The sequence below is a fragment of the Pantherophis guttatus genome, chromosome 15, assembly GCF_059756535.1.
Source record: "Pantherophis guttatus breed Tessera chromosome 15, ASM5975653v1, whole genome shotgun sequence".
Lineage (NCBI taxonomy): Eukaryota > Metazoa > Chordata > Lepidosauria > Squamata > Colubridae > Pantherophis > Pantherophis guttatus.
The window spans coordinates 1,017,610-1,033,474 of record NC_142077.1 but is presented as its reverse complement, the minus strand read 5'-3'; the positions used below and the strand labels follow the sequence as shown (position 1 = coordinate 1,033,474).

At 47.2% G+C, this 15,865-nt stretch overlaps 2 protein-coding genes across 2 annotated transcripts in view; both read right to left on the bottom strand.

The window, feature by feature from the left end:
* ESPN (espin) overlaps positions 1-15,865 on the bottom strand; it is a 36,885-nt gene that overhangs the window by 3,408 nt on the left and 17,612 nt on the right. The window contains exons 6-11 of the mRNA XM_060694335.2: positions 15,463-15,670; positions 14,565-14,836; positions 10,886-11,038; positions 9,681-9,867; positions 6,247-6,392; positions 5,085-5,357 (exon numbers count right to left, since the gene is read on the bottom strand). Of these exons, the coding sequence (XP_060550318.2) occupies positions 5,085-5,357; positions 6,247-6,392; positions 9,681-9,867; positions 10,886-11,038; positions 14,565-14,836; positions 15,463-15,670 (1,239 nt within the window). The remainder of the gene's footprint in view (positions 1-5,084; positions 5,358-6,246; positions 6,393-9,680; positions 9,868-10,885; positions 11,039-14,564; positions 14,837-15,462; positions 15,671-15,865) is intronic.
* LOC148111838 (espin-like protein) lies at positions 1,868-3,726 on the bottom strand. The gene has a single exon (XM_087878839.1). The coding sequence runs from the start codon at positions 3,683-3,685 to the stop codon at positions 1,982-1,984; it is 1,704 nt and encodes a 567-aa protein (XP_087734965.1). The 5' UTR covers positions 3,686-3,726; the 3' UTR covers positions 1,868-1,981.

The window sequence follows — 15,865 nt, the reverse complement described above, 5'->3', positions numbered from 1 at the left end:
ACAACCACCACGCAAAAAAGCCATAAAATTGGATTGATCTGTGAGCTGGGGAAATTCTGGGAGTTTGAAGTCCACACCTCTTAAAATTGCCAAGGTTGTAAAATGCTATTTTAAAGCAAGTTGGAGCCCCCGTTTCACTTTAAAAATACTTCCAATGTTGGGTACTTTTAAAACTTCGCTGTACAACGATCTGATACAACGGTAAATGAAATTAAAATTCCCACTGGACATAAAGCTCTCGATTTCACTGAGGTTCAAGGTTTAGACAAAAAAGAGCTGCTTTTTTAATTCGTTCGCTTTTTATCCCTGAATAAAAAAGATCTCTAAAACGTCGAGAATCCATGCCACTAAAATTTGCTTCCATTGTGTTTGGAAGTCAGAGTCAAAAATGAATTATTCAGATGATTTTTTTATGCGGTGTTTGGCTCTTCAATCGCTGATTGGAGGCTAGGATAAAGATTTGTAAAGTCTAAACAAACACAGGGCGTAGAAATGAAAATATCCTGATGCATTTTGGCTCCTTTGTGTCTCTCTGCAATGACAAAAAATGCCCATTTTTTTTGCACACAACAATATTTTATTTCTTCGGACAAACTTCAGGGAAAAAAAAAAAGCAAATTTCCATCAAAATGAAGCCGGTTCCCCAATTTAATTGAAGATGTCCCCCTTTTTTTAATAGTAAGTGATGATAATCATAAGAAAATAATTAGAAAAACTTGCATAATAACACACACACACAAAAAGGAGCCATTGCACTCTGGCCAGGATAGGAGAGCACGCCAACAAATCGCACACTCGGGGGCCAAAGAGATGTTAATTTGTCTCTTCGCATTAAAATTGTGGCAAAGTAAATTGTTTCAGGATCCTACCATCCTTCTCTGGTGGGGGGGAAGGGGTTGAAAAGAGAATTGATGGAACTATTAAGGGAAGGATAATCAATATTTCTGAAATAAATTACATTGACACACCATCAACTCTAAAACCACCTCATTCGCTGCAAAATGACTTGGTAGAACTCTACCGTGACGTCTGAATGACGTTGCGTGGGACACGTGATCGTCACGCAAGCTACGTGGACGAGGCACGGATGTCATTTTGCGTCACAGTGCACAAAGCTTCGGTTCCCTGCCCTGTGGAAGCTTGTCCATGCGCACTCTACGCACCACACGTTAATCCCATGCGTTGAATCTGCACAACATGGCTAAGGTACAATGGATCCTGCTTAGTAGCAGTAACAGAGTTGGAAGGGACCTTGGAGGTCATTTAGTCCAACCCCCTGCTCACGCAGGACACCTGTATTAGGGATTCGAACTCCCGACCTTTCTGATTGACAAGCTCAGTGTCTTAGTCACTGAGCTACCTAGTCAGTTTTGGTGACTGAGTCTGTTGCACATCTGGCATAAATTGATTTAAAAAAAAAAAAAAAAAAAAAACTAGATACGGGGTCCTGTTTGGTCCTAACCGCCCTCCCTGTCTGATTGTGCCTTTATCTGCTTCAAACTTTCTTGATCCCCAAATCATCCAATAACTAAGCGTCCTTTGTACAGTACAACTCTTCTATTTGTTTTTCCTTCTACTCAAGAGTTGAGTAGCAAAGTGGATTACGGTAGCTTTCTTTCCACCTGCCCAAAGGTCCCACACAAGTTCTGCTGTCGTTGTATGTGCAAGGAGCACATCACAAAGATGAAGAGTGAGTTCCGTTCAGGGCTGCAGCTCTACGTATGCCTTGGAACGGTAGTGGTGTTCTTCGTTGATCTGAGAATCGGGTGCAGCAGATCTTGAGGGAACTCAACTGTGGTCCATTTGCTTGGTCCACCAAAGTCCTAGCTAGGAGAACCTAACCGTCTTACCAATGTTATTTGGGAGTGTAATCAAAGTCACTTTCTGGATTGGTGACGGACTGGTTCTAGAATGAACAGATCCGTGTTTAAGAAGCTATCTTCTGCAAATATATTCTCCAACCATCCAGGAAGCTGGAGCCTCAGATGTCAAACATCTCGGCCTCCTTCTCTTTCCAAAACGAGAAGCTACGGTCTATATAGCGGCAAATGTCATCGTTGCTGAATTCTCCAAGCTCTGAAATGAGCTGGATGGAATTCTTCCTACTCTTTAGAGCTGGAACAACAGCTAGCTCGTCTGCAACGGACGTGGGCTCTTGGGTGCTACTGATCAAGGACTGAGAGGATTCCTGGTGGGAGAGAATAGGGGGAGAATGTAGGGTTTCGGCCGGGACATCCACACTGGGTGTGGTCCCATGATCCACCACCAGGTTGTCTCTGAAGAACCTCTGCTTGAGGTCCTCAAAGCCATCCAGCCAATCCCGCTTCCCAGCCTCCACTTCCTCCATCACCACTTTGTGAAAGTGGCGGATGAAGTCCCAGCTGTGGCTGCCCAGACGGTCGAACATCTCGTAGCAGAGCAGGTGGCGAAACTTGCGTTCCTCCCGGCTCATGTCCATCTCCAGCAGCTGGAAGTAACCTAGCATGAAGAGGTCCAAGGTGAGGCTATCGTACTCCACCGGTGAGCCGTCGACGTGCGGCAAAAAATGTTCGGGCCAGTAGAAAATGTCGATGTGGCTCAGGCGGCGGATCTGTCTGGTAGGAACCTGGCTGATGATACTTCTCCAGTGAGTAAGCAGCTTGCCCACCACTTGACGCTGCTTCATGAAGTACAAGAGCTGGTGGTCCTCGCTGGGTTTCGGCTCTGAGACTATCAACGCAGACCGGTTGTACGCTTGGTCGTCTACCTCCAAATCAGGACCCGACATCTCTCTTATCCTCCTTGGCTGGACCTGCCTGCTCGAATAGATGAAGGTCCACCTCTTCCAGTGCTCCAGGAAAAGGTAGACAATCCGTTCCTTCCTCAGGTCAATGTAGTCTTGGATACAACTCAGGTCCGTCTGCACTGGGAGGCTCCTAGTCATGTGATCAGGGCTGAACATGGTTTCTGCAAAGGAGTCTCCTCTGGAGAACGAGCTGGGTCTCACCTCGTACAGAAGAGGCGCATGGGACAGCTGAATGGGGGGTTCCAGACCACCGATGGAGGCTTCCTCATCTTCCAGGACAGTGAATGGCTCCAGGCCCATGACGTAGTCTTCTTCCAAAATGGGCTCACATCCGAGAGTGAACTGGGCTGTTCCCACCGGCAGAGAACGCTTCCTTTTGTACACCCGATTGGTTGCTTCGCTGATCAGCTGCGCCTGCACATGGACCTCGTAGTTGGCTTTCAGATTCTTCACCGACACCCCCCACTGCATGATCTCCTTCTCCACCTCCTCCCTGGTGCAACTGAAGGACTGAGAACGGGCTATGTGGCTCGGGCCGTCTTTGAACGTTGGAGCTGCGGAGGGGAGCGCCTGGGCATCTTCTGTCTTCTGCGCCAATGCTTCAGAGGTCACCATTTCAGCCAGGCTGGTGGCTTTGCCACCCAGTGTGGCCAGCAGGATGGACATGCTTTTCAAGAGGATGGAGATCTTGTTGCACCAACCCGGGAGGTCCTCCGCCCGGCCGTGCATGCACTTGGGGTTGACGGTGAAGTGTTCCTTCGCTAAGGCAGCCGAGACAGGCAACAGCTGCTGCAGCTCCTGTTCCAGCTGTTCCAGTTCAGTCTCGACTTTCTGCACCTTGTGCACGACTTGAAGGTTCTGGATCTGCTTCTCGATACGAAGGATGTCGTCTTCGGTCATCAGTTCCCCGAAAGGTCCCAAAATGGCGTTGTGAGCATGGGAATACCGCCAGCCTTCCTGGGGGTAGCAATTCCCAGATCGTAGCTACGCAAGAGAAAAAGAAAGCACAACCCAGAGGGCGAGGAGGGTCCCTCAGGACAGGCCACTACATCGTCCGCGTTCTGCACACCCTCTTCGCCTTACATGTTACTTCGTGGTGTAATGAGAACGGAGTGCTTGGCTAAAAACTCCGTGCGGTGAGACAAGCCTGCCCGGAGAAGGTGAGTGGAAAACTGGACGGCCGTATCGGGAGAGAAAGACCAATATTTGTCTGATCGGGTGGACAGGCATGCAAGAGAATTGCGCAAGGACACCACGGCATTAATGGCAGGTGCCGCGAGAAGCATTCACACGTTACACCATGAAGCGGTCATGTAAGGCATTTAATTCCTGCAGTATCTGGCAGCAAGGTGTCGAAGAGAGCTTTTGGATGCACGGGTCGAATTCGGTAATCTGGTGGGAAAGGTTTTGGGAAGTCGCCGAATATCTGCGGCGGACATTTTCACCGCCACCACCGCTGTGCAGAGTGATACCAGTCCTCGCCTGGCCCATAGTGCAGGTTAAATGAGCTTCAGAGTTGGTCACACCAGGTCAGCGCACACAGCCATGCAGAGAACACGCCGGAGCACCGCAAGCAAAGTAGAGAGAAGTCAGAACGGAAGGACCCCGCTTTCTCTCAATATGGCCTTGAGGGTCTGCAAAAGACTTTTTGACTGTGAATCTCCATTTACGGGGCCACAGACCTTGCCAATCTCAGAGAACACCAAGGAGCCTTCAGCCTTCCTCCTCCTCCTCCTCCTCCTCCTCCTCCTCCTCCTCCTCCTCCTCTTCTTCAAACCCCCCTCCCTTCTAGCTCTGATGACATCACCTAGCTGGGTAATAAATCGTCTGCAAGAAAACAACCAAGCTCAGAGACCACCAAGGACCCTACAGTCACTGCCACTGCCATTATCATCATTGTCATTGTCGTCGTCCTCTCCTCCTCCTCCTCCTCCACCTCCTCTCCCTCCCCCTCTGCAAATCCCACTCCCTTCTAGCCCTGATGACGTCACCTAGCTGGGTAATGAAACCTCTTCAAGAAAACCCCCAAACTCAGAGACCACCAAGGACCCCACAGAACCAGCAGGAGTCAAGTGTACGTTAGAGGAATCAACAGTCTGGCCACGGAACCAGCTGATCTTGAAACCCTACCCCCCCCCCCACATGCTCCTACTGGGCCATCTGCTTGCCTTTGAAGACAAGATCTAGGTTTATGTTTTTCTTGGGGTCCGGACTGAGGATCCACACACCACGGAAATGGGGTCACAGCACACCATCACACCATGCCGCTGAGAGGCCGCCCCGTGTCTGAGCCATTTACCTGGCGTCTCTGCTCTTCCTCTTCCTGGACCTTCATCTGTAGCTTACGCAGCATCACTTGTCTTTTCCACTCTGGGAGGGGCCTCCCCTGCTCATCGTGCGTGGGGATCAGGCCCTCCAGGTCCGTGTGGACGGTTGGGGTCCCGAAGGGGATCATAGAACCGTTGATCCCCAGCTTGGGCGAGCCGGAAGCTCTGAATCCGGAGGCTTCCTCGGGAGTAGAGGGGGGCGTTGGCGTCCCCACGGGGGACGAGGAAGCGGTAGGGAACTCAGCCTATTGAAGGAGGGGAAAAGGTGGGCGGCATCAGCGAAAAGCAGAGCTTGGAAATAATTCTAGCTTTTATCTTTAAAAGTAGCCCCCAATTTGCAACTGCTCACTTAGTGACTGAAGTTAGGATGGACCTACCTAGGAGGGACTTTTGACATGGATATGAAGTTCTGATGGCTGCCCAACTTCTCTCTGAAGTCATGTGACTACAATTTGGGTGCTTGACATTTTCTTTCTTTCTTTCTTTCTTTCTTTCTTTCTTTCTTTCTTTCTTTCTTTCTTTCTTTCTTCTTTCTGTCTTATTGTCTTTCTATCTCTTTCTTTCTTTCTTTTATTCTTTCCTTCCTTCCTCTTTCTTTTTTCTTTCTTATTGTCTTCCTTCCTTTCTTTTTTCTTTCTGTTTTATTGTCCTTCCTTCCTTCCTTCCTTCCTTCCTTCCTTCCTTCCTTCCTTCCTTCCTTCTTTCTTTCTTTTTTCTTTCAGGTTTATTGTCTTTCTTTCTTTCTTTCTGGTTTATTGTCTTTCTTTCTCTCTCTCTCTCTTTCCTTCTTTCTTTTTTCTTTCAGGTTTATTGTCTTTCTTTTTTTCTTTCTTTCTGGCTTATTGCCTTTCTCTCTCTCTCTCTCTCTCTCTCTCTCTCTCTCTCTCTCTCTCTCTCTCTCTTTCTTTCTTTCTTTCTTCTCATTCATTCATTCATTCATTCCTTAAGCTGCCTTTAGTTATTTTTACAAATAAGGTGGCAAACACCTTCCTGCCTTAGCCAGGGAAGCCAGGGAACTTCGAACAGTCACTAAACGAAGGATTGCAAGTCAGGAATTATTTCTACTCCAGGCTCAAGGAAGAGAAATAAAAACAGACCGGATGAAGAGGGACCCAATTTCCAGGCAGAACTTACGTTGGTGCCCACTTGGCCACAGCCGAAGAAGATGGTGGTGAATCCCTTACTTTGAGGGGTTGGCTTCAAATTCTTCCCGGCTTTGATTTCGGCCAGCAGCTCCGAATTGTCAGCCGTCGGGGACATCATGTTAAAAGATTTGGTGCCTGTGGGCCAGGAGAAGAAAGGAAGCCATGGTTGACATCAGGGCACTTGGGAAGGAGATGGGAAGAGCACGGGGGAAACGAAAGACAAAATGCAGAAAACTGGCCATTTGCAATTCAAATGATGGTTTTCATTGCTTTCAAGTGTTTTTAAAGATTTTAATTATAATGTATGTTTCTGAATGGTGAGTTGCCCGGAGTCTTTTGCTGAGATGGGCAGGTATAGAAATAAAAATAAATAAAAATAGACTAAAATCATATGATAAAATAAATAAATAAAATAAAATGTAAAATAATGAATAGAATAGAAAATAGAACAGAAAATAATAGGAATAGAATAGAATATAGAAAATTAGAATAATAGAATAGAATAGAATAGAATAGAATAGAATAGAATAGAATAGAATAGACCTCTCCAAGGTCCCTTCCAACTCTGTTAATCTGTTAAATCCCTTTTTTTTCAAGGCCGTTATAACTTTGAACGGTCACTAAATCGAGGACTAAGTCGAGGACTATCTACGTGTCCCTTTTTACAACATTTTTAAAATCTGTTTTTCTGCAGCTGGGCTTGTGGCTGTCTCAAAGGCCAAAGATATATTTTCCTAAAACAATAACACGGAATTTAAAAGCAAGGCAGGCTGATTGGTCCAGCTGGGAAACAATGCAAATTTTAAACCTTTGTGTGTGTGTGTGTGTGTGTGTGTGTGTGTGTGTGTGTGTGTGTGTGTGTGTTTGGCACCTATGCAAATCAGAAACCTTTGTCTACCTTGGGCCGATTCAGGACCTGCAGGGAAGTTGGAAAATCAGCCCGTCGGGGATGCAAAGTTTAAAAGCGAGTTCCCAAGAATTCAGTTTCCATTCTGTAGCCAGCTGGGTGACTTTGGGTCAATCGATGAGACAGGGTTTCCTGCCTGAGCAGGGGGTTGGACTAGAAGACCTCCAAGGTCCCTTCCAACATTCTATTCTGTTCTATCCTATATTCTATATTCTATTCTATTTCTCTATTTCTTTTCTATTCTATCCTATATTCCTATCCTATCCTATTATTATGTATTTTATTCTGCTATTCTGTCCTGTCCTGTCCTGTCCTGTCCTGTCCTGTCCTGTCCTGTCCTGTCCTGTCCTATCCTATCCTATCCTATCCTATCCTATCCTATCCTATCCTATATTCTATTCTATTCTATTTCTCTATTTCTTTTCTATTCTATCCTATATTCCTATCCTATCCTATTATTATGTATTTTATTCTGCTATTCTGTCCTGTCCTGTCCTGTCCTGTCCTGTCCTGTCCTGTCCTGTCCTATCCTATCCTATCCTATCCTATCCTATCCTATCCTATATTCTATTCTATTCTATTTCTCTATTTCTTTTCTATTCTATTCTATATTCCTATCCTATCCTATTATTATGTATTTTATTCTGCTATTCTGTCCTGTCCTGTCCTGTCCTGTCCTGTCCTGTCCTGTCCTGTCCTGTCCTGTCCTGTCCTATCCTATCCTATCCTATCCTATCCTATCCTATCCTATCCTATCCTATATTCTATTCTATTCTATTTCTCTATTTCTTTTCTATTCTATATTCCTATCCTATCTTAATATTCTATTCTATTCTATTCTATTCTATTCTATTCTATTCTATTCTATTCTATTCTATTCTATTCTATTCTGTTCTAGGAGACTGGGAGTTCTAGTCCCACTTTAGGGATGAAAGCCAGCTGGGAGACTCTGGGCCAATCCCTCTCTCTTAGCCTAGAGCGCCTCGCAGGGTTGTTGTGCTGGGGAAAATAAAAAGAAGTGGAAGATGCGTTGGATATGTTTGCCACCTTGAGTTATTTGTAAAAAAATAACCGAGGCAGAAATGAATAAAGAAAAGAAACAAAGGAAAAGAAAGAAATGATGAAAGAGAAAAAATGAACCAGAGAGAACATCAACCCTTCATAGGAGGGTGGGGAAATATTTCTTTTTCTCCATTTATAAGCAAGCTTCGGGCTTTCCAAGGGAGTGCAACAAAGCCCATCCTCCTGGGCCAGGGAGGGGGAGATCTCTGGATACTGACAAGTGTCAAAACCTCCTGGGGGGGGGGGAGGTTGAAAAGAGCAGGAGTCGCAAAAAGGGGAAGGCATTAACAGTCTACTTTGGGAAAACGAGATGCCATTAAGAGATGCCAACCGAGGCTGGATTCCAGGGCTAATTGGCACACGGCAGGGATGCCAGCCAAGCTGAGGCCTCCAGGAAGCTCTGGGGACCAAACAAATGTGCGGAAAGTCACGTGGGGGCCCTCGGCTGAGCATCGTGCACGCTTGAAAAGAGCCCTGAGTGAATTTCTCCTGGGTAGAGAAACAGAGAAAATGTTTGGGTGGAAAACAGAAAGGGCACCCAGGATTGGAGGTTCTGGCTCAATGGAAGGAGAGAGGGAAGAGAGAAAGAAAGAAAAAAGGGAGGGAGCGAGGGAGAAAAGGAGAGAGAAAGAAAGAAAAGGAGAGAGAAAGAAAGAAAGAGAAAGGAAGGAAGGAAAAAAGTAAACAAAAGAAAGAAGAAAGAAACAGGAGGAGGAGTAAGAAAGGAAGGAAAGAAAGAAAGAAAAAAAGAGTAAAGACAAAGAAGAAAGAAAAAAGGAAGAGGAGGGAGGGAGGAAGGAAGGAGAGAAAATAAATGAGAGAGGGAGAGAGAAAGAAAGTAAACGAGAAACAAGAAAGAAGGAGGGAAGGGAAGGAAAGAAAGAAGGAAGGAAAGAAAAAGGAAGAAAAAGATTTTCATTTGAGGTTTTTTACCTTAAATACATGGTAATGTTTCTGGTTTGGCCAACGGGCTGTTTTTTTTTGAGAAAATGAAACTTATAATTTCCTTCATCAACAATTTCTCTGATTTTTGCATATCAAGACTGCTTGGCGAAAGAGAGAGAAGGGAAAAAAACCCAGAAAGATGACTCAGCCAGTCAAAAAAAAAACCCGCAGACATTTTCTCATCTTTCTGTTCCTGGAAACCACCTGCCCCCCAATCAAATGACGGAAAACCAAACCTATCACTGGCCCAAATATTAACCTCCACAAAATCGAGCCTCTTTCTTAGGAGCAGTCTACCTGACATGCCAAAAGACGCTGGGCTGGGCAGAATTTGACCCAGGGATGCTGCAATGGTCATAAGGGCGAGGAGAGGTCATAAGTCACTGGTTTTCAGTGCCGAACTTTCACCAAATGAATGAGTTGCGAGTTGAGGACTTTTTGGTGGCTGAATTTGCACCCAGGACCGCTTCTAAGATTTTGAGTGGGGGGTCTGAAGGGAAAAGACTTACTTCCAGTGGAAGAAGAGGACCTTCGCTGGCCGGTTGAGGGGGGTGTGTGCTCCGCAGGCAGGGGAGGAGGGGGAGGTGGGGAGCAGCCCCCCTCGGGGAGGGGGGGAGGCGGGGGAGGGGCCTCTCCGGTGGGCGTCTTCTCCGCCGCGCTTCCATTGTGTACTTTCTGGCTGGAGAGAAGTGAAGCCTGGAAGGGGGGGGGCATGAAAAGAAAAATCAGCAATGAAAAGACCCCCCCCCAAATGCTCGCCACCCGGTCCCATCTAACCAATCCCCGCCCTATCTCAAAGCTGGAATTTCAAGCCATCTGCTTTTATTTAATATATATATATATATCCCGCTATCAGCCCTGCGAGGTAGTCCTGAGTAGATGCATGCTCGGAAGTACTAGTTGTTACTTTAATGTAAGGTTGCGTTGAGAGAATCTCACAATTCTGAAAGTGCCTTTCTCTGCCCCCATGTTTACAGCCTAAGAAACTAGGGAGGATCCCTTCTGAGGTGCTTCCCCCCCCCAACCCTAACCTTAACCCCCCACCCTTTTCCTTCTGGGGGGCTCAGCTGCCTCTATCTAACCATTGTCTAGTCTGAGTCTCTTCCTCCTGTCTCCCAAGGCCATTCACACCAACTATATTTCTGCCCCCTCCTCTTTATAGTCAAAGAAACTAGGGAGGGTCCCTCCTGAGATGCTTCCTGTGTCCCTTTTCCATCCATGGGCTCAGCTGCCTCTTATCTGATTATTGTCTAGTCTGTGTCTCTTCCTCCTATTTCTCAAGGTCTTTCCCACAGACCATTACAATATTTCTGCCCCCTCCTCTTTACCACCAAAGAAACTAGGGAGGGTCCCTCCTGAGATGCTTCCCAAGCCCCTTTTCCATCCGTGGGCTCAGCTGCCTCTTATCTGACTGTTGTCTTGTCTGCATTTCTTCCTCCTGTCTCCCAAGGCCATTCCCATAGACCACTGCAATATTTCTGCCCCCTCCTCTTTACAGCCAAAGAAACTAGGGAGGGTCCCTTCCAAGATGCTTCCTGGGCCCTTTTTTTTCCTTCTGAGGGTTCAGCTGCCTCTTCTCTAATCGTGGCCTAGATTGCAGTTTTGCCAGATTGGAGAAAAACTCAAGTGGAGAACTGGGATCCGTTCTGGTTCTGCAGATTTCCCGGGCCGTCTGTCCGTGGTTCTGACTGGATCCCCCAAAACAGATTCTCACCTCCTCGCTGTGGGCCATCCTGGACGTTCTCCTGTTCTGCTCTCCACCTCCGCCGTTATCCAGACGTTTGTAGTAATCCCCCGTACTCGGCTGTTTGCTGAATCTTCTGGATCTCCTGCTGGAATCCGTCCGTTGCAGTTGTTGGCAGGTGAGCTAAAAAATAATAATAATAATAATAACCAGCTTTGTTAAGTTGGATCCCGGATGCCAGGAGGGAAACCAACTTTGGCAGTTGGCAAAGATTTGCACCAAATGATATTTTTTTTGGACATATTTTACTTTTTCCTTCCTTCCCTTCCTTCCTTCCATCCCTCCCTCCCTCCCTCCCTCCCTCCCTCTTTCTTTCTTTTCCTTTCTTTCTTTCTTTCTTTCTTTCTTTCTTTTTCTTTCTTTTTTCTTTCTTTCTTTCTTTCTTATTTTCTTTCTTTCTTTCTTTCCCTCCCTCCCTCCCTCTTTCTTTCTTTTCCTTTCTTTCTTTTCCTTTCTTTCTTTCTTTCTTTCTTTCTTTCTTTCTTTCTTTCTTTCTTTCTTTTTCTTTCTTTCCCACCCTCCCTCCCTCCCCTTCCCTCCCTCTCTGCCTTCCTCTTTCTTCCTTTCTTTCTTTCCTTCCCTCCCTCCCTGCCTCCCTCTCTCTCTCTCTTTCTTTCCTCCGCTCCCTCCCCCTTCCTTCCTTCCATCCCTGCCTCCCTCCCTCTTTCTTTCTTTCTTTCTTTTTCTTTCTTTTTCTTTCCTTCCTTCCTTCCTTCCTTCCTGTCTTGTACTGTTTTCCACTTTTTATCTTTTCATATTTTCCCCCCTTTCCGATTTTCTCTTCACCTTCCGTAGTTTATAATCCCATACAAAATCCCTCCCTCCCTCCCTCCCTCTCTCTCAATCCTTCTCTTTCCCTCAGTTTCTCTACCATTATATGTCAAATGTTATTGGAGAAAACTTTACAGCGTAGCTGGCATTGTCCTTTCTCTCCACACGCAGGGCCAAATTCCACCTTCTGTTATCAGAAAACAATTTTTCTGCCCTTGATTTGTTCATTTTTGTCTTTTCAGCACAATTCGCACGGAGGCCCTGGGCCGCAGTGTCATTTATTCTCCTTTGCAGCCCTGGCACCCAGGGGGCCTCAAACCCCACGAAAACCCCACATAATTCACACAGAGGCACACCAGAAACAACCCCCAACCCCCCTCCAGTGTAGGGATCCAACACAGCTCTAACCACTAGGCAACATTTCCCACCAAAACGCCGCGGGGGGAATTCTGGGAGTCGAAGTCCACCTGTCTCCAAGTTGACATGTGGTTTGGGTCCAAAGCTAATTTACAGGCCGTCCTTGACTTATGACCAACCGTCGAGCCCAATAATTTCCATTGCTAAGTTGTTAAGCGTGCTTTGCTCCATTTTGTGACTTTTCTTGCCCCGGTTGTTAAGCGAATCGGGCTTCCCCCATTGGCTTTGCTGGTCCGCAGGTTGCAAAAGAGAATCACGTGACTCCGGGACTCTGCGACCGTCATAAGTATGAGTCCGTTGCCAAGCGGCCAGATTTTGATCACGTGACCCTGGGGGGAAGCCGCGACGGTCGTACGTGTGAGAACTTAAGTCGCTGAAACGTCGGTCACCGAACGGATGATTGTAAGTTGAAGACTAGTTGTGAACAATAGTGAAATAGTGGGAGTTTGCACACTTATGCTCCATTCGGCAGCCTTTGCCGGGAAAACCGAACCAATAAAAGGAATAAAATTCACCGTGTTTGACCATTTTTCCGTTTGCAAGCAGCCCTCCATCGCCATCCCTTCTACGCTCCGTTTTTCCTTCCTCTTTTTCTTTTCTTTTGCAAAAGACACTCAGACCATCCATGTTTAAAAAAGAAAAAAACTCTTGGCAAAGCACAAAAAGTGGATTATTTATTTATTTATTTTTAAAAATCCTCCTTTTCAAAAGCCACCAACGCCTTCTTCCCCTGCCTATTTTCCCAGATCAATTGAAAGCGCTTCAATAGATCAACCCATGTGGCCATTTCCTTTATTTGCAAATTATTTTGCGCTCAAACCCTTTTCGCACATCATCCCTGCCAGATTCCGCTCCTAACGCCACAAAAGTGTTTTTTCCCCCCTGTCGTTCTAATCCCAAGCAAAGCTCTAAAAAAGCCTCCAAGACTTTTTTTTAAAAAATATGTATTTTTCTGCCTTGCTTTCAAAAGTTTGCATCTCTTTTGCATCGCCGATCCTTCTCTTCTCACCTGAGCAAGCCAGAAAGAAAATATATATTTTTTTCTTTAAAAACATATGAATAATTCTGCTGTTGCAGGTTGTCTTACCTGGGCAGGTGAGCGACGTGCCCCTCTGAGTTGCTTTTCCAGCTGCCTTGAAAGACAGAAGACACCTGATACCTGCCTATGGCACACCTGAGACAGGTGAGCCGGCCTCTCTGGTTACAGGGACTTTCGAGTCCATTAGCAACACCCCTTCGCTGCCGCCCCCCCCAGTGACATCACCTGGATGGGAGGACCAATGGCAGCCCTGTCTAATGTGCACCTGTCTGTCTGTCTCTCTGTCTGTTTGTCTCCGCCAAGCCGTGGGAAAATCCCAAGAGATTTTCACGGGAGGGGAATTCTGGATTTTCCCCACCCCCCCAATTCTCCTTCTTTGCCCCCAAAGAAATCTGGGTTCGGATCCTGGGCGAGTCTGGTTTGCTCACACACCCAAGCAAAGTCCAGCTTCACAACTCCGGCGTCGGGATGGCGAGAGCGTCGCGCGAGGGAAAAAAAAAAATCAAAATGCAAAGTCCATACCACTTTTTTTTATCCCGGCGTAAAGTAGTATGAAAGTTGGCAAAGTTGCAAACAAGGCTGGACGGACAGACCAACCGACCGACCGACCGACTGAGGAAAGGCTGAATTCTTTTTAAAAACAAAAAAACAAAAAACCCAAGGATTTTCTAAGTTTAACGGAATCGTACAATTGGAGGGAACCCCCAGAGGTCATGTAGACCAACCCGCTGCTTAAGCAAGGGACTGTGTACTGTTCTGTGTCATGGCTGTCCGGTCTCTTCTCTAAAACCTCCAATGATGGAGCTTCTGGAGGAAACCACTGATTAGTTGAGCTGGCATTACAGAATCACAAGGTTGGAAGGGACCTTGGAGATCATCTAGTCCAACCCCCTGCTCAAACAGGAGATCCATTCCAGACCAATGCCTGTCTGGCCTCTTTGCTTTCGTACAACTCGGAGCTGTCCAGCCTCAAGGCAGGACATCTCAGCAACTTACAACTGTCTGTTTAGTGACGGTTTAGTTACCGCAGCACTGAAAATAGGGACTTATGACTGTTTTCAAAACTTACAAGACTCTTGGCAACTGACCCATATTTATGACGGTCGCAGCATCCCGGAGGGGGGTCACATGATCCCCTTTGGCAAAGTCAACGGGGAAGCCCGATTCACTCAACGACGGTGTTCCTAACAACAGCAGCGATCCACTTAACAACGGTGGCAGGAAAGGTCTAAAATGGTGGGAGACTCACTTAGCAACTGCCCCGCTTAGCAACAAAAATTCCGGGCTCAGTTTTGGTCGTAAGTCGAGGACATGTTTCTCAAAACATGGCAACTTGAAAACCGGGGTGGGGGTGGGGGGGGACGGACTTCCAGTCCCAGAATCCCCCTGGGGCATCTAAGCCCCTCCCCTTAAATTCCTTACCTCTTGTTTGAGGGTTTCACTGTCCACGTGTCGAAGGTTATTTTTGGCTTGGACGTAAATCTCGGCGGTGTGCGGCATTTCGGGGGGGTTCGGCGCCGGGTAGCCTGGTGGTGGGGGGAGGCCCTTGGGGCGAGAGGGGGGAGAAGGCGCTGGGAAATTTGGAGGTGGGGGTGGAGAGGTTTGGCTCCCCGTCTTTGCGGGACCCGGGGCCAGCTCTGGGTCTAGCATGTCCATATAGGTCTGCATATCGGTGAGCGCCGTTTCGGGGACTCCTGGAATAATACAACAACAACAACAAAAAAAGGAGTTGACTGATATTCAACAGGTAGAGCAGCTTGCAAACGAACTCTACCAGTTGGATGACGGGCTGTTGTTTTGAAAGGTGTGGGGCTGTTCTGGCCAGTCGCAAAAGCCCCGGTTGCTTCTTTGGGAAAATCCCACCACCTTTTGTAAGAACTTGCCTTTTTTTCCCCAAGGTCTCGTTTCTAAAAGGCACTCTGCACATGCTCGTGCGAGCTCTGCTTTATAACAAGCAGGAGTTTCTCTGGCTGACTTCACAGAATGAGGCCTGCTGCTTTTCAGTTTAACACATGCTGCTTTAAAGAGTCGCTGAGCCTAAAACCGCACCAGTTTTTTCCCAAGCGGGTGCCCTAGCTGGACTACAAAACCCCTCGTTCCCAACCTGCACTGGCAGAGCACCGGGGTGGGGTGGGGGATCGGGGTAACCTTCAGATGCACAGAGACAGGGCAGTATGCCAACCATTCCTTAAAAAGCAAGGTTTTCTCTTCCCACTTCTTGCAATTTTGTAAGATCGATCGGAAAGGGCACCACCCAGTGATTTACGTTACAAGCTATCCATGATGGCTGAGCATGGAAGTGGCCCCGACGGTTGCTTACGCGGCCCTGTGCAATTCCTCTTCTCCCCCGTGCTGGATTGACTCGAGTGCGAGGAATCGTAGTTGGAGAAGATGCTGCTCGGAGACCCCATGTCGAAATGGGTCTGGGGGGCCGAGACGGTGGTGTGGGGCGAGGACAGGCCGGAATCCGGCTGCTTGAGTTCCATGTCGGCCGAAGGGTCTCGGGACAACACCCGGTGCTCCACGCTCTACGGGGAAACAAAGGGTTAAGGGAGCCATTCAGGAAGCAGGAAGGGGCTTCACTCGAACCCAGAACCTCCCCGGAAATGATTGTTAAACTCATCCTGGACTTTCTGCCCCCCTATACAATTTTCAGGAGAGGCAGACCAGTCTTCAGGATTTTCGTTCAAAGAATCTTTTCGACAGGTTGAGTGGGGAATTTG

Excerpts from the sequence above, each read along its gene's own strand:
- LOC148111838 (XM_087878839.1), bottom strand. The coding sequence starts at position 3,685 with ATGACCGAAGACGACATCCTTCGTATCGAGAAGCAGATCCAGAACCTT.